The 24,272-nt window shown below is 40.7% G+C and overlaps 1 protein-coding gene across 1 annotated transcript in view; it reads right to left on the bottom strand.

Annotated features, from left to right (window-relative positions):
- nol10 (nucleolar protein 10) overlaps nt 1-24,272 on the bottom strand; it is a 117,240-nt gene that overhangs the window by 48,537 nt on the left and 44,431 nt on the right. The window contains exon 9 of the mRNA XM_059981885.1: nt 20,184-20,269. Within this exon, the coding sequence (XP_059837868.1) occupies nt 20,184-20,269 (86 nt within the window). The remainder of the gene's footprint in view (nt 1-20,183; nt 20,270-24,272) is intronic.

The raw sequence follows: 24,272 nt of genomic DNA, 5'->3' as shown, positions 1-24,272 counted from the left end.
GTGTTTTGATGGATTGGAGAGACAAGCTGGATCCCCAAAGGATAAAGATGGGACATCATCTTGTGTCGATACTAAAGGGTTAAAGGTTCCTTAGAAAGAGGGGGGAGCTAGAAAGGAACTTTTTGGCCACTAGAAGCCATCATAAACAAGATAATCTTTTGGAAAGATGAGAATCTTAAACACAAGATGGAGATACGGAATCAGCACTGCATGACTATGATGAAGGCCGCCAGTCAGTGCAGATCTGGGCTCAAGAGAGTGAGCAAGAGTGTCAACGTCGCCCAAGTCCAGCAGCAGGAAACGGTGTAAAGGGCTAATTGGCAATAGGACCCAGAGTAGGTCTGGTGATATTTGGTTTGATGGCAAGGATCAGGAAGAGAGAATGGAATGTCACCGTCCTTCGTACACACCACCACCACTCCCCAAAGCCACTGAAAGCACAGCCAACTAGGATTACTACATCCAGAGAAACAGTCTGACCAATCTCCCTCTCCAAGTACCCCTCAACTTGTGGAGTCTCCTTGCACAATCCCACACCTCTTGTCATCCATCTGGAGGAAGAATGGAGTGGTGGCCCAAAATGGTGATTACCCTGGTAGTGACTAAAGGACTATTCAAAGGAATTAGTGGAGCCAGGGTATCAGTACAGACTGAAAAGGGTGGGGGGGGGGGGGGGGGGAAGAAAGAACTATTAGCAGAGTGGTTGTTAAGGACATGGGGGGCAGGAATGATCTTATCCAACCAAAATGGGTAGCTTGGGAGGATCATTATCAAACAATGGGATCAACAATGCCCGATAGGGGATGCTCAGAGAGGAAAGGTCTTCGCAGTAAAGGTTGAGCAACACTCCCTATTAGATTGGGATTTAAAATCTGGAGGAGTGCAGCACAGTGGAGGAGGGGACTAAGGCTCTTTGTCAGTGGGCCCTGAATATTGGGATTTATAAGGGTGAGGACTGCCTGCCAGAGGATCGAAAGTTCATCTCGATCATGGTAGGGTACCTGGGAAAAACGGCAGCCCCACATCTGAAGAAAATAATACTTCACATTTCAGGGCAGGCAGAAGGGAGGACTATGGCAATAGCTGTAGGATAGCCAATCGGGCTCTTAGAGAGTTTGGAACATGTAAGTGGAGCTTGTAGTTAGGTGAAGAAGATAAGAAAGCAGAAAAAAAAAGCAGAAAAGGGGAGGGGGGGGGGGGGGAGATCAGGCCAACCTGCCTGACCTGTAAGATGTTCTTGGAGGTCTCAAGATGGTGCTTACGGAGTGAAGCGATTTTAGGCTTTGCTCCAAACCTTTCACTTTTTTTTAAACCTACAAACACCCCTAATTGATCTTTTTATACCTATTCTAAAGGGGTTTAAACATATAAAATTTTTTTCAACTGTTTGAATCATTTTCAACTCGCTGAAATGTCTAAAGCAAAGGAATCGAAACAGACGAAAGAACCGGTAACTTCAGAAGCAATTGCGAATCTTATGGATGACAGACTTGGAAAACTGGAGAGTAAATTAACCGCAAAGCTTTCTACGTTTGATGAAATTTTAAAGGCGTTTGACGTAAAACTTCAAGCACTTACACTGGAGTCACAAAAACAAGCAAGTATTTTAGTTCTTGAAGAAGCCGCTCGTAAGAGAGATCGTGTAATTGAAACTTTGCAACAACAGCAAACTTCGACTTCTCAACAGATGGATCATTATAAGTCTAAAATTACTGATCTTGAAACCGCTCTCGAAGACAAAATCTTCGGTTAATTGGGATTCCGGAAAAATTTGAGAATGGCGATCTCACTGTTTTTATCTCCTAATTTTTAATGGATGTCTTTGGCTCAGAAGTACTGGATTCCCCTCTAATAATCGACCGTGCACATCGCATTTCTCGTTTTCATTCAGATTCAAATTTGAAACCGCGACAAGTAATTCTCCGGATCCATTATCCTCATACCAAAGAGCGTCTGATTCGGGCAGCACGGAAAAAGGGTATGTTCAGCTTTCAAGATTTTAAATTCCGTATTCTGGAAGACTACAGTCCCGAAGTTTTAAGGGCAAGAATGGCTTTTAAATCGGTCATGTCGGAAATTCATCAGAAAGGCTACAAGCAAGCATTGTTATTTCCAGCACATTTGAGAGTTTCTCTCGAAGACGGAACTTATCGGCTGTTTAAATCTCCAGCGGATGCTCAAAGTTTTCTGGAAGAATAACATTTTATCGGGTTGACTACTGTAATAATTAGTTTATAAGATTTAAACTGTTGTTTAAACCCTTCGATGGATAGATCCAAGCCCACCCAAGTTCTTCCGAATAAATCGGCCTCTCTTATCAACTCCTTTATGACTGATTCAGCAATTTTTGAAAAGTGTCTATTTACATCCTTTCCCAATTTGAATCAGTACAGACAGATAATGGGTGGAGATTTTGTATACACTTTTTTCATATTTTTCTCATGTTTATCACAATTATTCAAGAATTGATTACTTTTTCATTGATCACCGTTTACTTACAGATGTTATCGATTGTAAATATGACTATTACCATTTCTGATCATGCACCTTTGAAGTTATTTATTAAGATAATGAATTCATCTATTAATGCTAAATTTTGGAGGTTCAACTCTATTTTATTGCAGGACTTAGACTTTGTCAATTTTATCAAACAACAAATTGATTTGAATTCTACAGCAGAGATCTCTAGTGAAATTTTATGGGACACTTTTAAAGCATTTATTCGTGGACAGATTATTTCATACTCGGCTGGAGTTAGGAAACAGACTAATTCTAAAATAATAACATTGGTTGATAAAATCAAAGCAATTGATAAGATTTATTCAGTGACCCCCAGCAAAGAACTCTATAAAGAAAGAGTGGAACTTCAAATGGAGCATTGTTTGTTATTATCCTCTTCGATTGAAAATCAGTTATTTAAATCTAGAACCCAGTTTTATGTATATGGAGATAAGTCTGGTAAATTATTGGCTAATCAATTGAAAACTGCTTCGGCTAAACGACAGATTACTAGAATTTGTAAACAAGATAGCACTTTGACGATTGACCATAAAGAGATAAATAAAGCCTTTCAAGGTTTTTATAATTCCGTATATCAATCAGAATTTGCTGAGGATTCTTCTATAATAAATGATTTTTAAGGAAATTGAATATTCCAAAATTAACAGTAGAGGATAGTGTATTCTTAGATACACCTATCACAGAAACTGAAATAAAAAGGCTACTTTTTCAATGAATTCCGGTAAAGCTTCTGGTCCAGATGGTTATTCTGCAGAATTTTAAAAATCTTTTTCTTCTATACTTTCTCCTTGGCTTTTTAAAGATGCGTTAATTATAGGCAAATTGCCACAATCTTTTTATGAAGCTTCTATTTCTTTAATTCTTAAAAAAGATAAAGACTCTATTGAATGTGCATCCTATCGGCCTATATCCTTGCTGAATACGGATTTTAAGATTTTTAGTAAAATTTTGGCTACTAGATTAGAAAATATATTACCTCGAACCATTTCTGAAGATCAGACCGGATTTATTAAAAATCGCTATTCATCTTTTAACATTAGAAAATTAATTAATATTATTTATACTCCTTCACCCAAAATACCAGAATGTGTCATTTCTTTAGATGCTGAAAAAGCATTTGATAGAGTTGAATGACCATATTTATTTAATACGTTGCAGCATTTTAATTTTAGTTCAAAATTTATATCATGGATTAAATTAATATACCATAAACCCTTGGCTTTGGTTTTTACCAATAATCAAAGATCTCCTGTTTTTCAGTTATTCCGTGGTACAAGGCAAGGTTGTCCTTTAAGTCCTTTACTATTTGACATTGCTTTAGAACCTTTGGCTATAGCCATTCGTGAATCACCTAATATTTTGGGTATTACTCGTGGGGAGGGGATGTATAAGTTATCATTATATGCTGATGATTTGTTATTATACATATCTGACCCTGAAAGATCTATTCCTGCTATTTCGTCCTTGCTTGCTCAGTTTAGTAACTTTTCTGGTTATAAATTAAATTTGAATAACAGTGAATTATTTCCATTAAATATGCAAGTTCCAATTTATAAATATTTACCATTTAAGGTTATTACAGATTATTTTACTTATTTAGGTATTAAAATTACTGAAAAACAAAGATTTATTTAAAGCTAACTTTTTACCCTTAATTGACCAGATTAAGCAACTTGCTATCAGGTGGTCTCCACTATCTTTGTCATTGGTTGGTAGAATTAATGCTATTAAGATGATGGTATTACCCAAATGCTTATATTTATTTCAAGCATTACCAATTTTTATTCCTAAATCTTTTTTTGATATTATTGACTCCAAAATATCTTCTTATCTGTGGCAGAATAAAAATCCTAGACTAGGCAAAAAATATTTACAGAAGCCTAAGAAGGAGGGTGGTTTGGCTTTGCCAAACTTGAGATTTTACCATTGGGCAGTTAATATACGATATTTAATATTTTAGACAAGAATTGATTACAGCTGCTTGCCCACAATGGGTAAATTTGGAATGTAAATCTGTACAAGACTTTTCATTGTTTTCAATCTTAGGATTTTCACTTCCTTTTTCTTTATCTAAATTGAATAAACAAATAACTAATCCTATAGTCAAATACACATTGCGAATTTGGTTTCAATTTCGTAAATTTTTTGGTTTGAATAAGTTTATTTTATCATGCCCTATAATATCTAACAATTTCTTTCAGCCCTCGTTTATGGATGATAGTGTTATGTCCTTTGAACAGCTATCTAATAAATATAATTTACCTAAAACCCATTTTTTTTTTTAGATATTTGCAAATTAGAAATTTTTTGTATAATGAGTTACAGTCTTTTCCGAAACTATGTCCATTGGACATTACGGATAAAATTTTAGCCCTGAATCCTTGTCAAAAGGGTTTAGTAGCTGTCATTTATAATATGATCATGAAAATACAGCCAGATGTATCAGAGAAAATTAAGAAGGAATGGGAAGAACTTCATTGTCTTATATCCACTGAGCAGTGGGAGAAAATTTTACTATTAGTCAATTCGTCCTCTATTTGTGTTAAACATGCTCGAATACAATTTAAGGTTGTACATAGAGCTCATATGTCTAAGGATAAACTTGCTCAATTTTATTCTCATGTTAATCCAACCTGTGACAGATGTCATTCTGATGTTGCCTCATTGGCAAGATATTTTCAGTATTATTTCAAATGCTCTGAATATCAATTTCCAACCACATCCCTTTACTGCAATTTTTGGTTTACCAATGGTGGATAATAGTCGTTTATCCTCTTCATCTCAACAAATGCAATCATTTGTCACATAAATGGCTAGAAGATCTATTTTATTGAATTGGAAAGAAATTAATCCTCCAACTATATTTCAGTGGTTTTCTCAAACTATCTCTTGTTAGAGCTTAGAAAAAATTAGAAGTGTTGTTTTTGATCCTTCAGTTAAATATGAAGAAACTTGGAGACCATTTATTCAACATTTTCATATGAATTAAATTGTCTTTTCCTAAACCTTACTTTTATTAACCTTAATTATTTGGATGGAGGTTCGGAGTTATTGGCACTACTGTACGTACTTAACATTATGCAACGGCCCATGTTGGTTAGTGTTTTTTTTTCTTCTCTTTTTTTGGGGTTTTTTTTTCTTTTTGTTTCTTTTGTTCATAAATACTATGAGTTTGGGAGGCTATATATATTTATTATTATATATTTGAATGTTTACTTAAACTATCAATTATGTACTCTCAAACACTTTGTATTCATGTTTCATTTATGTTTGCTTAAAAATTAATAAAAAGATTTAAAAAGAAAGAAAAGATGTTCTTAGCCCTGCTCAAGGTGGACACCTCAAAGGAACAGATGGATGATATATCCACCACCGCTGTCTTGTATGCTTTATGGAAAGACCACTGTCAAAATAAGATGGGAGATGAGTTGCGGGGTAGGGGGCGTGGGTTTGAGGAGACAAGGGGGCTGATTTCAAACCAATGAGGAGAAGGATTGTTCCTTGTTTCCACCCTTAAGGTACTACAGAAAGTCCTTCGGGACTTGCAGCAGCAAGACTCCAACAGCGGGTGGCACCTTCTCGCCCCACTTCTGTAGGGGTGTGGCCAGGGAACCCAGTGTATATGCTCAGTAACCCTTTCCCAGCCAAAGGACTCAAGGCCTTACAGTACATTTGGGAAAAGAAAACATACAATGATGGATGGCACCAATTGGAACACTATTATGCCAGGTACCCCAACAGGTAAAGAGGTCCCCAGCTGATGATAGGACTGGGAGGGTCACTCATTCTGGCCCATGTGGTTACAGTAAGGGCAGGTATTGGCTCAGAACAGCATTGCACCATCCCCCAAGTGCATTTGGGTATAAATGTGCTGAAAGGTTGGTCGCTGCAGACCAATAGGGGTTGTTTACTTTTAGGGTGGGCTTGAGGAATGGTATTGGTGAGATGATCAAGTGGAAGCCCCTCGTAATCCCGCTTCCAGCTGCTGGTGAACATCAAGCAGTACCACATCTCAGATGGCATAAAAGTTGGAAGCACTGATGAAGGAAGGGGTTATTCAGACAACATCATACTCCTAAAACAGCCCAAGGTGGCCAGTAAGGAAGAGGGATGGATCATGGTGAATGACAGACCTTAGGCAATTTACAAGCATTCCCCATCCCTCACTGTGGCTGTCCTGTATGGCTTATTTGCCGCTAAAAAGTTGCTTCTGCCGTGTCGGTCATTGATTGGCATGTTTAAAGGTTGCAGCCATTCTGTCCCATTGGTTAACCTGCACGCCATGGCACTGGTGTCTGGTTTCAGGCACATCAGGGGTACAAGAACAGCATGTGCGGAAGTCATGGCCTCTCTCCTTTTATCCCCAAGCACGTTTCATACTGAGGTCATGGCCAGTGCTGAAGAACCATTGGGAAGGTATGTTCCAGACTTAAGGCCCAGCCACACTGTTAGCTAAGTATCTGTTTGTTGAATATTTAGTTTTGTAGTTTGTGCAACTTGGGAGACTTTGGATGCTTGGTTGAATCTTTTACTGCCTGTAAATGAATGATTAATATGTTTAATCATAATCAGTGTCTTCTGTCTCACTCACCAAATCTGTGAACCTATATCCAGGATAACTTGGAAGCAATGACAGTGGGGGAGGCATTAGACAAGGGAGTTACCTTCCTGAGGATGAGAGGATGGACAATTAATCCCGAAAAGATTAAGAGCCCCAGCAAGAAGGTTTTGTTCCTGGGAATACAATGGTATTCTGGACAAACAGGAAATAACAGCAAAGGTCAAACAAAAAATACTGCAAGCAACGGTCTCCAGTTCTAAAGAGGCCCAGCATTTGTGGGGCTACTTCGGTATTGGCAACAACATATTCCCCACTAATGATGATACTAAGATTATCTCAGCTATCATGGAAAAAAAAGACTCCTTTCTAGTGGGGTCCTGATCAGCATGCCACCTTTGAGACAGCCAAATAAGCTGCTGCACAGGCCCTCCCCCTGGCCCCAAGACAATATGGAGTACTTTTTGAACTGCAGGTCACTGCCACCTTTCAAATGGTTGGAGTCTGTCTCAGCTAATGTAAGGACATCAAGTCCCCTTGGGGTTTTGGACTAAGTCCCTTCCTGGGGCGCAACCAGATATACCACTTTTGAAAGACAGCTCTTAGCCTGTTATTGGACCCTCTGAGCCACCAAGCAGATGGGCTCAGAGACTGTGGTCTTGTGACTCCACCTAACTATTATGCATTAAGTGTAATCTGACCACGTGACACACAAAGAAGGTCAAGTTCAGCACAGAACTGGTACTTAGCAGATCAGATGAAGGCTCCAATGGGGTGAGCCAACTCTATGAGCTAGTTATGATCCTAGCTACCATTGACTACAGCACCTCTGACTGAAGTTGCCACCCCAAAACCCTTGCCTATACAATGGGGCAAACTGTATGATGACCAAACCCCAGAAGGGAAAAAGCATGTGGTTCACTGACGGCTCCAACTGTTGGCATGGTGGCAAAGTGTTGGAAGGGTAGTGCAACAAGGAAATTGGTAACAGTTGAGCAGGAGGGAGGGTACAGCCAGCTGGAAGAACTGGTGGCCTCAACTCTGGCCCTACATGAGGTCACAGGGCCAGTGCGAAGATACATCGACTCCTGGGCTGTGGCAAAAGGGATGGCTATATGGATGTCCCAATGGCATGGGCTGAACTGGGAGATACATGAATGGCCTCCTTGAGAACAATCCTATTAGAGAGCAATATGGAATGATGCCCAGCAGTGACAGATCACAGTATGCCATGTAGATGCCCACACTTCTCATGACACAACAGAAGCAGTACACAGTACTACTGTTGTTAGAACTACTCTGACAATGACAGCCATGGCGATCTCAGAGGAGGAAGATCGAGGTTGTTTGGCTGTGAAGAGTCAGCATCTAGAAGAAGTAAGGGAATTGGCAGATAACCAAAGAGTGGCACTGACACCCCAAAAACGTGACAGTGAATTATTTAGCATGCCAGTTGAAGCCAAGGGGATGGCTGGTAGGACCCTGGGGGCAACTCCGGAGAGGTACAGGTACAGGTCAGATTTGACAAGTGATCAACTTGAACTCCAGACTTGCGGAGATCAGAGAGGGTCCTGACATTGCCAGTGTCTGATCCCCAAAAAGAGAACAGGTTTAATTAGAAGAGGAGTTGGGGAAGGCATGGGTACAACAACTAACTAGATCACAGGAGAGGAGGGAGATAGTGACTTGAAGGCTGGGTAAGTGGGTGGCAGCTCCGAGAGAATAAGGAATTGTTGTCTAGACATCCAATGATTAACTAAAAGGAAGTGATAACATGCTTCCCTACAGTGCTGCTGTTCCTCACCGCAACAGTGATAGTGATCTCAATTAATAGTTTCCTCAGAACGTGGCAGGAACACAAAATACTGAATATGCTCCTGGATTTCAATGCACTCAGGCATGGAAACACTGATCCCTGTCCATCTGAATGACACCAAATACTGGGCATGGATTGAATCCATCATGAACTTGTCAGCCATGATTGTTGATGGGACTGTAAACAAAATACTTAAGGAATAGTATATACAGGCATATGATCAAATAAGACCAATGTGGCAAAATGAATGTAATACCTCAATCCTAGAATAATTGCCAGTGCTGCTATGATGGACAAGTTCTGATGAGGAATAGCTCATGTACCCCTATGCACTTTAATGGTACAGAGCAATATGGCACTACTATGGTAGGAACGTACTGTTAGGAGGCCAGTGTGTTCCACACTAAATGGCACTTGTGTGCTACCCTTGGCTTCCCATGGGTTGGTCTGATTGTTGTTACCACCTGGGGTATGTTGTGTCATTTGTGATGATCTGACTGATTATCTGACCCACAAGCCAAAATGCCAGAAAAAGAGGTTGAGTGGGTCTGGATGATGGCTTTTCCCCTATATGGTACTGCTATGTTTTGAAGCGAAGTTATTCTGATGGTCTCAGCCAGAACAGAATGGTGCTGGATTATATCCTGGCACATGAAGGAAGTGCCTGTGCCGTAATAGGCCAGGAGTGTTGTTCATCCTTAATGAATCAAAGAATATATATTTGGCTGACCATATCCAATAATCACTAGATATCAGTTCCATAACTATTAGGTGCCGGGAAGGAGATGGTGACCCTTTGGCAAGCCAGGTGGGCTACTGTAGTGCCTGGGATATGCTATAGCCCTGTTGCTAAATGCTTAGTAGTTTTGCAATTTGCATGTACAGTCGGCCCTCCTTATCCATGAGGGATTGGTTCCGGGATCCCCCACGGATACCAAAATTCGCAGATGCTCAAGTCCCTTATTCAACTTGTCTCAATGCAGTGGATATTAGGACCCAGCGGCAGAGATCCGAATCCGCAGTGTTTCTGTTCACAAAAATAATCACGATAACGATTGAAAATAAAGCGGAAATAATAAAGCGATTGGAAAGAGGTGAAACGCCATCAGTTATTGGAAAAGTGTTAGGATACGTCGGTCCACGATCGGACAATTTTGAAGGATAAAGTGAGAAAGGCTGTGCCCCAATTAAAGTTACAATTATTACCAAGCAACGGAGTAGTTTAATTATTGGGTTTTGGGATTTTGATCCTCCACATCAACCCGGCCTGGTGGAGAGCGCACTTGGGAACAATCTATCACTAGATCGAATTCGGAAACTTCCCGAGCCCAGCGCTGAAACATACATTCTTAAGTGTTTTATATTCATAGAAAGGTAAAATATATACTATATACAAAGACAAACGTTTGACTAACTGACACTAAATAATACCGGATGTACCCGTTCCGACTTACTTAGTAAGAGAACTTCCGATTTTTTTCGATCCCAATCCACGATAACCCACGCAAATCCTCCCATATACTTTAAATCATCTCTAGATTACTTATAATACCTAATACAATGTAAATGCTATGTAAAATAGTTGTTATACTGCATTGTTTAGGGAATAATGACAAGAAAAAAAAGTCTGCACATGCTCGAACAAGTGCTGGAAGAGCACTTCCAGGTTTTCGTGATTCGCAGTTGGTTGAATTCACGCCTGTGGAATTCGTGGATAAGGAGGGCCGACTGTAATATGGTAGGGCCCCCGTGGGGGTTGAATGAAGGTCTGTAGGCCGGATGCAATGGGCTGTGACAATCAAGGGATCTAAAGGGTTAATCTTTGCGCTTGTTGAATGTCTTACCAGTGGCCTCGGACATACGTGAACTAGCTGCAGAAGCTATGATTACAACCATGGGATAAAAATGTAAGAATGCAAGACTGTGAGAATACAACTGTGGGAACATGAAAGTTAGGAGCATAGAGGTGGGACTTATGAAGAGTAGTGACAATTGATGACTGGTTCAGTGGTTTGCGCTAGTGTTAATGTATTGGTCAACTTACTGCAACATTCTTATCAATGGAAAGGGTATAAAAGTAGAGCAAGAACATTCAGGAGGTTTGGGGATAGTTCTTCAAGGTCTCACGTATGGGCTGGTCATAAATGCAGCGGAAATTAGCAGAACGGGAGGTGCGCTGCAATGAGCGGGCCTGTGCATGTCTAGTTAAGTACTTAATGCTTGCTTTGTTCTGTCATAATAATAGTTTTGCAGTTCCAAGTAAATAATTTGTGATTGTGTCTTTCTGCCTATCCGATCCAGATCAGAGAACCTTTGTTTTAATGAAATCGTCACGAACCTCCACCATATTGAATTTGTTCCATAATTTGATCATAGCTGATTTATTATCCCTCTCGATCCCACCCTCCTGCCATCTCTCTAACTTTTGATGCCCTTACTAATTTAGAATTTATCAAACTCCTCTTTGAATAAACTCAATGGTTTGGTCTCCACAGCCAAATGTGGCAATCAATTCCACAGATTAAAACACACCACTCCCTCCACACCCAGATTAATGAATAATGAAGGACGATGGTGTGCCTGGTAGGGCACTCCTCTCCAGGGTCCTGCCACCTTGTCATGATGGAGAGGCTCATGTGATCCTGGGAACCTGGCAGCAATGCCTCCTGGAACTTTGTTCCTGGTAGGGTCACCCACGGTAGTAAGGTGAAGGGGGAGGATCCAAATGAAGTTTGACTCAACAAAAACCTCAATGGCAGAGCAGGCAGAAAATGGTGGTAAATTACAGTTCTGAGATTCCGGAGACCACCACAACTGCTACGAAGGCGGAGAAAGGTTGCAGCAGAAGAGGGCCCCCAATCATCTTTGTCTCCATGCCATTGGATTCTGGCCTTTTCTCTGTCAAGGACCATGTGGTGGCTTCTTGTGCACCAGTCTCCCTCATGCACAGGCATTTCTCCTGGTTTGGTAATCTGATCGACTAGCTTGGACGAAGTCCCGTGGCGATCAGGAAGTGTTGACAGGATCAGGAAAACGAAGTCTGTGAACTCCCAGCCACAACCAGGCACAGAGGCAGTGAGTGTTAGATACAGTCGTCTTGCTCTTGGACTGAGACAGATAGAGCTTTTTGGACTGAGCAGCCCTATTTAGGACCCACTCTGCTCACCCCACAGAGGAAAGGGACTAGTAAAGGTGCCTATATAAAAAAAAGCCTTCCTCCACAGTCCTGACTGGATTACTACATCCAATGGTATCACCAAAATGCAGTCTGGAACAAAAGCATATGAATTTTGGAGCCTGGAATGTGTGGATACTTATGGACCATGAAACCACTGATCACCTCAAAAGAGATGAGAAGGTTCCAAATTGATCCTGCCATTCTCTTGGAATCATGATTGGCCGAGGAAGGAGAACTGAAGGAGAAGGATGAATACACCTTTTTCTGGAAGGGTAAGTCAGCAGATGAATCCAGAATCAACAGATTTGGATTCTCCATAAAGAACAGCACCATCAGCCACTTCTCCGAATTGCCAGTTGGCATCAATGAACACCTCATGACTATTTGCCTTAAGCTCACTAACAACCAAATGGCTATAGCCGTGAGTGCCTATGTTCCAACTGCACTCACCAGGCATTAAGGAGTCCTCCTAATCACTAACCTAAACTGCAAACTATCAGATATTCCCAAGGAAGATGAGGTAATTCTTCTTGGAGACTTCAATTCTAGAATTGGCAAAAACAGTGACTCCAGGAAAGGCACAATTGGGAAGGAAGGTGTTGGCAACATCAACTCCAATTGAGTGTTTTTACTCTCCAAGTGTACTGAACATGACCTGACCAATTACCAACACCCTGTTCCACCAGAAAAATAAGGTGAAAATTTCATGGATGATCCCCATTCAAAGACTTGGTATCTTATAGATTATGTCATTGATCGGAGGAAGGACAGACCATCAGCTTATTTGTTCACAAATGACCATCAAAATCATGTGGAGAGTAGAATGCAAAAGAAGCTGAGCCATTCCAGGCCCAAAAAGGACAGCCTAAAAGACACGGCAAAGGTGCACATCTTTAAATTGCCCTCTCTGAAAGACTCCCAAAGCTGCATTTCAGAGGACAATGAAGCACACTGGAACTCCATCCTTGATACATCATTGGATACAAGACCATGAAAAACAAAGTTTGGTTTGATGAAAATGACAATGAAGTAGAAGAGCTAATCAACAACAAAAGGAAAGCTTTCTGGGCCTGGCAGGACATCAATTGCAAGGTAAATTGAGAAGCTCACTCCAAAGCTAAGGCAACAGTTCAGCTTAGCCAGGGAAATAAAGAAAGAGCAGTAGACTGAGGGGGCCCTAGAAATATAGCAGCTTACTGTCTCTGGTGATAGCAGGGATTTCTTTATTGCCACCAAGGCAGAGTATGGTCCAAACCATTGTCGTTTAAACCCCTTTGCTCCAAAGAAATACAAAGGCTGCTAAAGGATAATAATGCCATCAATTCTCAATGGAAGGAACACTTTCAGGAGCTACTTTGTCATAATACCACTGTTGACATTGAAATCATCAACCAGCTCCCACAACGATCCATGAAGGAAGACACAAATAAGCATCCTTGCATCAAAGAGGTGCAGACGGCTTGCAAGAAATTGAGGAACAAGAAGGCCACTGGGGCTGATGCAATTCCAGGAGAAATCCTCAAGGAAGGTGGCACAGAACTTTTAAATCATATTCATGACCTGCTTGTCAAGATCTGGGACCAAGACAGGATTCCGGCTGATCTCAGGTAGACACTTCAAAAATTAGAGAGGCATCTCCCTCCTCTCTACAACAGGAGAGGTACTCACCTGAATTTTATGTGACCAGCTTTCATCTCTGGGAGGTGACCTCTTGCCCAAGTCTCAGTGCGAGGAACATCTGACATGATTTTTTACAGCATGTCAATTGTTCTTTTGCCCAAGAACAAAATCTCCAACTTTATATGGCCTTCATAGACCTTACAAAAGCACTTGACTATAAATTGTTCTGCCTTTTGGCAGGTACCATCCAAAATCAGGTGCCTGGAGAAATACCTGAAGAACCTGCAGCTCTTACACAATGATATGAGGGCAACAGTGGCTCTGAAACAGCACCTTTTAGGGTTGAGGTGGAGTCAAACAGGGGTGCATCATTGCCCCAACTCCGTTTGCCATTGATATTCCTACCATTCTTTACCTCACAGGCCAAGACTTCCCACAAGGAGTCCAGATTCTCTATAGACAGATTGGGGGGAGGGGGGGGTCTTTAATCTTAACAGGTTCAAGGCAAAGAGGAAGGTGTCAACTACTTCCATTGTGGAGCTCCAATATGCAGATGACAACATCATCACAGCTCCCTCAAAGGAGGATCTGCAGTGCATAAAGGATGCTTTTTCTAGAGCATACAAACGCCTAAACATCAAGAAAACCCAATCCCTGCACCAACTTGTTCCAGATCAAGCTCCTAACCCTCCAACCATCCGGTTGACAACATCCCTCTGAAGAACACTTATCTTGGCATCCTTCTTCCATTAAGAGTCAACACTGACCTTGAAATAAGTCACAGTGTGAATCACAGTAAATCACAGCTAAATCGCTGTGAGAGTGGAGTTTTTGCCAGATTGAGAGAGTGTTTTTTTTTGAAGATTTGGACATCAAGACCAACACTAAGCTTTTGTTATATAAAGCTATAGTCTTCCTCTCCTTGCTATATGGAGTGGAACATACCATTAAAGATGGTAAAAATTCTGAGAGTTAGCTGGAAGAACAGGCATACTAATTCCAGCATCCTGGAAGAAGCTAACATTAACTCCATAGCCACAATGATGACTCAACACCAATTGTGATGGGTCAGTTACACCATCCGTACGCCTGACTCCCGCTTCTCTAAACAACTGCTGTTTGGCCAATTCAAGGATACAAAGCGCACTCCCAGAGTTCAAGGACGAGATTGAGACCCACCTGAGGAAGTGCCACATCAAACTGAATGGATGAGTGAAATTAGCACAGGATAGGAAAAGCTGGAAAAGGACTGTCTATGAGGGGAGCACACAGCTCAAAGAATACATCCACAATGCCACTGAGACTAAGCAGTTTCAATATAAGGAGGGACTGGGAAAGGCCCAACCAGCTACATCCACCACCACTTCAAAGACCTACAGCAACCAACACTACAATAGGACTTGTGAATTATAGATCGGTCTCTTCAGTCATCTAAAGACCCACAAGTGACCAGATCAACCACCAGGAGACAAATCATACTAGGCTACAAGTGATCGCTGATGATGGGGGTAGGGCTCTGAAAACCTGTGCCAACAATCTGTTCACAGACATTTTCAATCCCTCATTGTTAGTTGGAAGTTCCTACCTGCTACAAAAGGGAATCTATCAGAGCACAGTGAGCTATCTTAACAACTATCGTTCAGTAGCATCCACATCGACAATGATGAAGTGCTTTAAGAGGCTGGTTACGGCTAAAACCAACTCCTGCCTCAGAAAACACCTGGACCCACTGCAATTTGCTCATCACAATTGTTCTACATCAGGTGTGATCTCTTTGGTGTTTAACACGGCCTTGGATCACCTGGACAATACTAATATTTATGTCGGCCTGCTGTTTATTGACTACAGCTCAGCGTTTAACACAGTAATACAGGTCCAAAACCTCCGCCACTGTACCTTCATCTGCAACTGGATTAGAAGTAACATATCCACCTTGCTAATAATTGACACTGGCGCACATTAAGGATGTGTGCTTAGCCCACGGCTCTACTCTCTCTATACTGATGACTGTGTGGCTAGGCACAGCTCAAATGTCATCTATAAATTTGCTGTCAATACAAATATTATTGGTAGTACTTCAGATGATGATGAGAAGACATACAGGAGTAAGAGAAATTAGCTAATTGAGTGGTGTTACAGCAATAACCTTTCACTCAATGTCAGTAAGACTGAAGAAATGACTGTGGACTCCAGAAAGGGTAAACCAATGGAACGTACACCAGTCTTCATCGAGGGATCAGAAGTGGACAGGGACAGCAATTTCAAGTTCCTGGGTGTCAACATATCTGAGGATCTATCCCAGGCCCAACATGTCGATGCAGTTACCAAGAAAGTACGACAGGCAGGTCTATTTCATTAGGAGTTTGAGGAGATTTGGCATGTCAACAAAGACACTAACAGATTTCTCAGAAGTACTGTGGAGAGCATTCTAACTGGCTACATCACCATCTGGTATGGGGCGGGGGGGGGGAGATGGGGAGGGCATTGCAGAGGATAGAAATAAGCTGCAGAAAGTAGTGAAATCAGTCAGCTCCATTATGGGTCTCTAGCCTCCCTAATAAAAACACGGGCTTGTTTTATTGGACAACCTCATTTTCCCCAACATTGACTGGGGTTTCCTTCGTGCCAGTGGCTTAGATGGGGGCAGAATATATTTGGTACTTCCAGGAATGATCCTTAAAAATCAAGGAAGGGGCCATACTAGACCTAGCATTGAGCAATGAGCCTTTTCAGGTGATAATTTTCAGTGGCAGAACATTTTGGGGAGTGACCATAACTAAGTTTTCAGATCGTTGGACAAAGATAAATCGAATGTCAGGGACAGTACTGAATAAGGGGAAGACAATTACAACAATTTTGTAAAAGAACTCACGACTGCCTGTCATTTGTCAAGTCCAAATATGTTGCGGGATTTGTTTAAAGGTTAGATAGGCAAAATTAACCATCAATATGTGCCTGTGAGGAAGAATGATAAGGATAGCCTGGTTTAGGAACCTTGAATGACAAGATGTTGCAAATTTAAGGAAGTATATGTAAGATTTAAGAAGCTAAAATTAGATAGGTTGTTTGAGGAATACAAGGCAAATAGAACTTAAACAGGGGTCCATGAGGATTAAAAGGGACCAAGAATTGTTTTTGACAATTAAGGTGAATAAAGGCATTTAATACATTCATTAAAAATAAGAAGGGAGAGGACAAGACTTCAAGAACAAAGGAGCGAATTTATTTCTGGAACCAGAGAAAGTGGGCAAGATACTGAATAAATACTTGGCATCCATATTCTCCAACAAGAAGGACATGAAGTATAGCTCAGGGAAGAATATGCTCATATTCTAGAGCAAATATTATTTTACCAAAGAAAATTGTGGTATTGGGCCTTTTTAAGAATACTAAGAGGGCCCTTGCCTTTCCCTTGGGCAACATCTGTGGTGTGGAGAGGGGAGAGGGGCAATTGCCGATCTCCCATACAACCCTGCCCAGGTGGATGCCTATGTGACCACCTCTATATGTGATCCCTAGGGCTTGACTGGATCTATCCCAAGTTACTGAGAGATAAGGGAGGAGATTTCTGGGGATAAAGACCTTTATGCCCTGATTAGCCAAAGGAGAGTTTTGAAAGAACTGGAGAATGTCCCAACATTGTTCCTTTCTTTAAAAAGGGCCACAGGCTCAAACTAGGCAATTATAGGTGGTAGGTAATTTTGTGAAGCTTCTCAGGGATTACTATTTGCTCATATCTGGAAAACCCACAGATATGTCAGGTATATTCAGTATGCCCTTGTGTGTGGGACTATAGTCTTGCAAAATTGAATGAGTTTGTTTTGAAGAGGTGATGAAGATGGTTGAAAAGGACATCAGGGAAATGGATGTTGTCTACATGGACTCTACAGAAGCTTTCAACTAAGTTCCTCCTGGGAGGCTGATTTATAAGATTAAGGCACAAGGCATCTATGGAGACTTGGTAGATTATACTACAATGGGCTTAACCATAGAGACACAGGGCAGTAATGGAAGAATGTTATTCTGTCTGGATATTTGCAGTGGTGTTCCATAGGGATCAATCTTGGGACCCATTGTGATAATACAAATGATCTGGACAAACATTAGGTGGGCTTACTTGTAAGTTTCTAAATTACATGAAAATTGGCAGAGGTATGGGATCATCAAAGAATATAGCAGGATATAGGTCAGTTGGAAATATAGGCATAAAAATGTCAGACTGCTTAACCTGGTAAAATGCAATGAGTTGTGATTTGCGAGGTCAAGTGCAAATGGAAAATGTACAGTAAGTGCCAAGATCCTTAGGACCATTTATCTTGGGAGTGCAAACCCATAGCTCCCTGAAAGTGGCAACACAAGACAAATCAGTTGACAAAACAGGCAACAGTTAGTAGACAACACAGGCAACAGTATAGTAGGAAGCACTAAAAGGCACCTGGATTACAATGCATTTATTTCTAAAGCTAGACAAATTTGGATTGTTTTCTCTGGAGCAGAGGGAGAGGGACAATCTACAGAATTATAATATTATGAGGGACAGATAATGTATATACATCATGTGCAGGCAAATGGACTTAGCATAAATTGGCATCATGAGCTGAGGGGCCCTTTCCTCTGCAGTACTGCTCAATGTTCATTGTCTTTATAAGGAAGTAAAAATTGCAGAGACAAAATGCCAGAAGAGCATGATTATGGTTCCTTGGAGTTTTATGAGAAAAGGTAACTGGAGAAGAAATGGTCACAGGGAGAGGAGAAGATCCAACCTGTGCAACATGTTTTTTTTACTTTGTTGCCTGTAGAATATTAGCCACTTTAGGCCACAAAATAGCAGTAACTTAAAAGAGATTGGCTGCAAAATGTTATGAGATGCTCCAAGATCATAAGTTCATTTCTGATCACTGTTAATTTTTCAACAGTCCACTGACGCATCCAAGGTACAACATCCTATAGATGAGTCACTGAGACACAGATGCTGAAAAAAGGAGCTAAATAAAATGCTGGAAGAATTTAGCAGGATAAACAGCATTTGTGGAGGCTAAAAGATAGTTGACATTTTGGGTCAGAACTGTGCAGAAGTTAGAGGGAGGGGCAAGACAAGCAGACAATAGATGAAACCAGATCTTTGGTTGGAATTGGTGGTGGGGTGGGAAGAGCTGGTTTGCAGACAAGCTGTGATGAACAGATGGATCTAGGCAGAGTTTTATGAAAGGCTCATGGGAGATGGGTGCAAACATAAAAGAAAAAGGCAGTTGTGGGAGGGGAGAGAAGGGTGAAGACAGAGGCCGGAGGGCAACAAGTGGAATTAGACAAGGGAGGAAAGATGTACACTTTTTCCTTGTACAAGTACACCACCCCTTAAAAAACAATTTATTTTTCTACGGTGTCTGTTCAAGATATAACTGAAATGTCCTCCTCCCCAGGAAACATGGCTCACCCCCTACCATAGTTGAAAAAGCCCTCACTCAGATTTCCTCCATTTCCCATCAGCTTCTCTTCAGACAGAACAGTGCTCACCTTTCACACCAACCCTATGCTTCCCAAAGCCCATGCACCCAGCACATTTGCCTTAACCCCTTTATGAGATCCCTGGCCTGTTCATCCCCTCCCACTCATCCCCTTTCCTGGTACTATAGAAGACACAGCACTTTTCCATACACCACCTTCTAGAGACCCAAACAAACCCAAAATGAGGCAAACACCCACATGCACTTCCTGTGTTTTGGTCTACAGTTCATAATGTGGCTCATCTACATCACTGAGACCAAATGTTGCCAAGGCAACTATTTGCAGATCACTTACATTCCATCTGGAATGGTTAACCTGAGTTTCCATTTGCATGCAATTTAACTTCCTTTGCACATACTGACCCATTGTTCACAGCCTTCTTGACAGTTATAGCAGGGCTAAATGCAAACTAGGACAGGGCCCATCTGCCTGTCATCCTTCCCTTAGAGTTCCATCCACTACTACCAGTCTGTTTCACCTCTCACTCTCATTTTTATATACTCATTTTCTTTCTTCTAGGCACTCTACATTAATAACTGACCTGCTGAGGTCTTCCTGCAGTTTAGTTTTTGCATCCTCTAGCTTGGGTGTGCATCTTAAAAACTGGGTCGAGGTCAACTATTAGCAAATGGGATAACTGGATAGACAAGCAATATTATTTAAGAAAATAGTTGGAAAGAAATTAAGAGAATGTGGAGAACATTTCAGTTTGTATTAGTTCACTTGGGACTTTTTCATGTGATGGTATTCTGATAACTGCTTTCCCCTTCTACTGCATGAATCCTCTCTTTCTCGCTTTTTGGCTGATTGGTGCATTGTTGCACAAAAAGCTAAATCAACTGAAAAGCAAGCATTTTTCACTGAAAATGTGTCAGCCCTCACACAAACTTATGGATTCATATTTTGCAGTCCCAGTAGCACCTTTCATGTTGTCTTCATAACCTGACAATGCATCACACAAATAAATGAAACGTTACATTTCTTACTCTGTATCAGCTGTCACACTGCTTAGGGCACAGTCAAGCATTCCTACTCGATTTCTTGTTCGTGGATCCCAGCACTCCACTTTACCCTGAAAGTGACAATTACATATAGAAAGTTAAATATTTATTCATTTGCAATATCTTACAAGTCTAAATCACAGCATCCATTCACACAATAATACCACATAGCTTAACTACAAAAGTTTTTAAGATTGCATTGTTTTTGCCACAATATGTTTATTTGCATTTTAAAACCACGAAATATAGCTTTTACCTTCCTATACTTTCTTGTATTATTCAGAAAATACATAAGTTGCTGTATTAACACAACAAACAAGACAATACACACACAAAAAAAGATGCTTCTATTTCAACAAGCGGTAATCTATATATAAAAATATGTAAAATTTAACAGGTAATTATAATACAATTAAAAATCAATAAATAAATAATATAAATTTTCTACAAATTTTGGAAGCTGCATTGTCTAGAAGGTAATGCTCTTTTAATCTTCTGTAAAGTCTAAATCCTTAACATAGTTAAAGAAGGGTCTCCATATATTCTCAAATATCTGCTGTTTAGACCTTAATAGAGAGGTTATCCTTTCCAATGGGAGACTTGATAGCATCTGCCTTATCCATTGAGTAGTGCTTGGTCTATGAGTACTTTTCCCATAATTGTGCAATACATTTTTTTATCATGAAGCTGAGCTTGTTCATTTTTACTGTAATTATGTTTCTCTAGGTACAAACCCAACAGAAAGAGTTTAGGGTCCAGTGAAACTTGTTTTGAAATAATTTTCTCAATTATAGCTCGTACCTTAGCTGGAGGTATTTCTATAAATATCTCCAGCTAAGAAGTTTTGTTAAGGTAAACCAAAACAACACACTTACCAGACCCCTACATTCACACTTGGAAAAAATTATGATAAAGGACAGTTTGAGAAAGGGTATCATTTTGGAATTTTATAATTTGCTGGTATCTTGCTCATCTGAAAATTCAAAATACCAAGTGATAACTTGGGTGGAAAATTTGCAGCTTAACGTTTCTGATGAAGAGTGGAAAACAGCTTCTACCAATGCTCATACTAAGTCAATAAACACTCGCCTTAAATTGATACAGTACAAATGGTTAATGTTGACATGTCACACCAGTGGAATTAAACCCATACAACAAAACATATCAGACATATACACAAAATGTAGAGGGACTAGAGCATTCTGGGAAGAGGTACGAGCTGTAAGATTGCATTGTTACTCTGAACAGGATTTTTTCAGTGTACTTGGCAAAGATTTTGAACAGTTTTAAACTGCTAAAGGAATGCATTTATTTAAAAAAAGGATTATTTTAAGGGATTAAGGAGTTGACCATTTAATAGAGATGAAGCAAAATATTTTCTTTTAGGAAGTCATGAGTTTATGGGTTGCTCTTCCTCAATGTGGAAAGGAAGCAACTTGATTAAAATTAAGCCATGGCAGTTAATTCTCAATAAGGGTGGAAGATTACACTGTGTAGTCAGAAAGCAAAGCTAAAGTTATAATCAGGTCAGCTATACTTTAATGAACAGAGGACAGGGCTCAGGAGGTTCAATGACCAACTCATAGCCCTAATTTGTATGCAATGACACGTATAATTCCAAAACCTTTCCCCAAAAACATAGGATTTACTAGGAGTTACTATTGTTTTTTTTTCAAATTGCCAATCCAAATCTTCAAGAAATTATTTGATTATAGATACAAATATGTTAGTCATGTACATTGAAATGCCATTAACACCCATTTAAGTGACAGATAAAGAACCATTTAACATAATCAGAATAAGGTATACCTCTAATTTGAGTTACATATCAAACCCAAGAATTATGGTCCTAAGAAAGCAACACAGGCTTAGTGATTCACACTCCTGGCTGCAAAGGACAGTAAATATCCCTCAAGTGTAATATCCCATTATACTACCATTTAATAAAACTACCATCTTTAATGCCATGGTCAGTTTTGCTTGTTCTCCCTAAATGTCTTGCTCTCTTCAAACATAGCTCTATGTCCAAATAGCATCCAAAGAGGCAGATACTATATGGACACAGAAATAGAGGGCATCTTCTGGATTCCCTGTATCTGTGTAACATGCTGTAAAGTTGCACTGATAATGTGATGGTTTCTCTGTAGCCGCAATGTTTGGGTTATGACTAGAGATAATGGGGTTTGGAATGCTGCTGTTCTTTCTAATGGGTCTGGAAGACAGACTTTCGCAGTCTTTTACAGGGGAGAGATTTGGAGAGAAGACGTGAATAGGGAGAATTGGCAGACCGCCAGATGGAGTGGTTTTGGAGTGAGGGTCTGAAGGGCAGCAATGATTGGAGAAGGTCGATGGTCGACGACTGGCTTATCAGTGAGCTCCAACATAGCACAGTAGGCTGCTTCATCAGAATGGACCCTTTTTTCTTTTTTTATCATTTTCTTTACTAACCATAGTCAAAGAAAGAATTATAAAGCTGAATCGTTTAATCCCATGTTGTGTACTGCCTTTTATTTTGGGGTACTGATTTGTAATGGGACACATCGTGCAGCATCCAACCAAATGAGTTTGGCTGGGCCAGGGGCTAACATCCCCTACATTAAGCTGCTAGCCAAAGCGAGAGTTACATCTGTTTAATTCTAATCACAGCTTGATACCAGATCACACAGCAAAATTTTAACTCTTTAGCCCACTATGTGCCAAAGCCACCATGGCCAAGGTGTTCAGGAAACCTCCCTTTCTGATATATTGGAATGTCTGAAGTTTAGCTGTTTCCACTTACTGCTTAGGTGGCAGCTATGGATCAATGCACACAAGGTAAAAGAACCCTTAGGGGAACTTGATCACAATATAATCCAGTATCCAGGCAGTGGGAGAATCATCCCTCTCATGCTTTTTAATCTCGTCACTTGAGATTCAGTGTCACACAACCCCACCACTTTGATCTGGCCCATGCCTTTATTGGATCTTGCTCCTCCTTACACAAGTCATCAAGTTTGTGGGGGTGAGGTCAGGGTTAATCAGGTTGCCCCCTTGAACCTTCAGATTAGGTTTGAGGGTAGGGCTGGTGAATGTGGGGCTGGGAGACATAATTTTGTGGAGTTTAGTGTGGTGAAGTATGTTGTGTTGTGGAGCCACTTTAATCTGGTTGATGTCTTTCTCAGCAAACACCTGGACCCACTGCAATTTGCCTATTGCCACAACAGGTCAACAGCAGATGCAATCTCAATGGCTCTAGACCAGGGGTCACCAACCTTTTCTGCACCATGAACTGGTTTAATATTGAGAACATTCTTCATAAGATTTTAAATAACGTTTGGATAGTAAACACACAGTACAGATTTTCCTCATATGACCATATAAAATCATTGCAACACACCAATATCGCTGAATCAGTGGGAGCCCTGGGCTTGTTTCCATGCAACAAGACGGTCCCATCGAGGGGTGATGGGAGACAGCGATATTCAAAGGGGGTTCCTAATGTCCAGTCTATTCCACAATTTAGTTTTTGTTGCATTCATTGCAGAAAACCTTGCTTCGCAGAGATATGATGTTGCAAATAGAAGCAATGTTTTCAGTGCTTTCATGGCTATCTCAGGATATTCAACCTTGACTTTGATCCAGAATGCCAGCAGAGATGTTATGTCAGCAGAGCACACAACATACCCTCGTGCACATCGTCTTGAAATATATATTGCACATAAACCAGCAGTATTGCCTGGTTGTTAACATCAGTAGACTCGTCAACCTGGATAGCATAGCATGGTGACTCGTTAAGTCGTTCCAACAGCTTTGCTGCGATGTCCTCCGCTAGGTCATTGCTTCTCCTTGAAACTGTGGTAGCTGAAAGAGAAACCTGTGCCATCTTGTTAGCTGCAGCTTCTCCCAACAGCTCACGGCACGTGTCCTTGGCAGCAGGCAGAATCAATTCTTCACCAACAGTGAAGAATTAGCAATTAGAATTGCTAAGAATTAGCCTTAGCAATACAGCTAGCTACTAAGTACGACGCTCTCAGAGTAGCAGCATTTATGGAGGTGGTGGCTCTCAGCAGTTGCTTCTGTCCCGCTTGCTCATGT

This window comes from Hypanus sabinus, chromosome 10, assembly GCF_030144855.1.
Source record: "Hypanus sabinus isolate sHypSab1 chromosome 10, sHypSab1.hap1, whole genome shotgun sequence".
In the NCBI taxonomy this organism is placed as follows: domain Eukaryota; kingdom Metazoa; phylum Chordata; class Chondrichthyes; order Myliobatiformes; family Dasyatidae; genus Hypanus; species Hypanus sabinus.
This window is presented reverse-complemented; position numbering and strand designations above follow the sequence as displayed.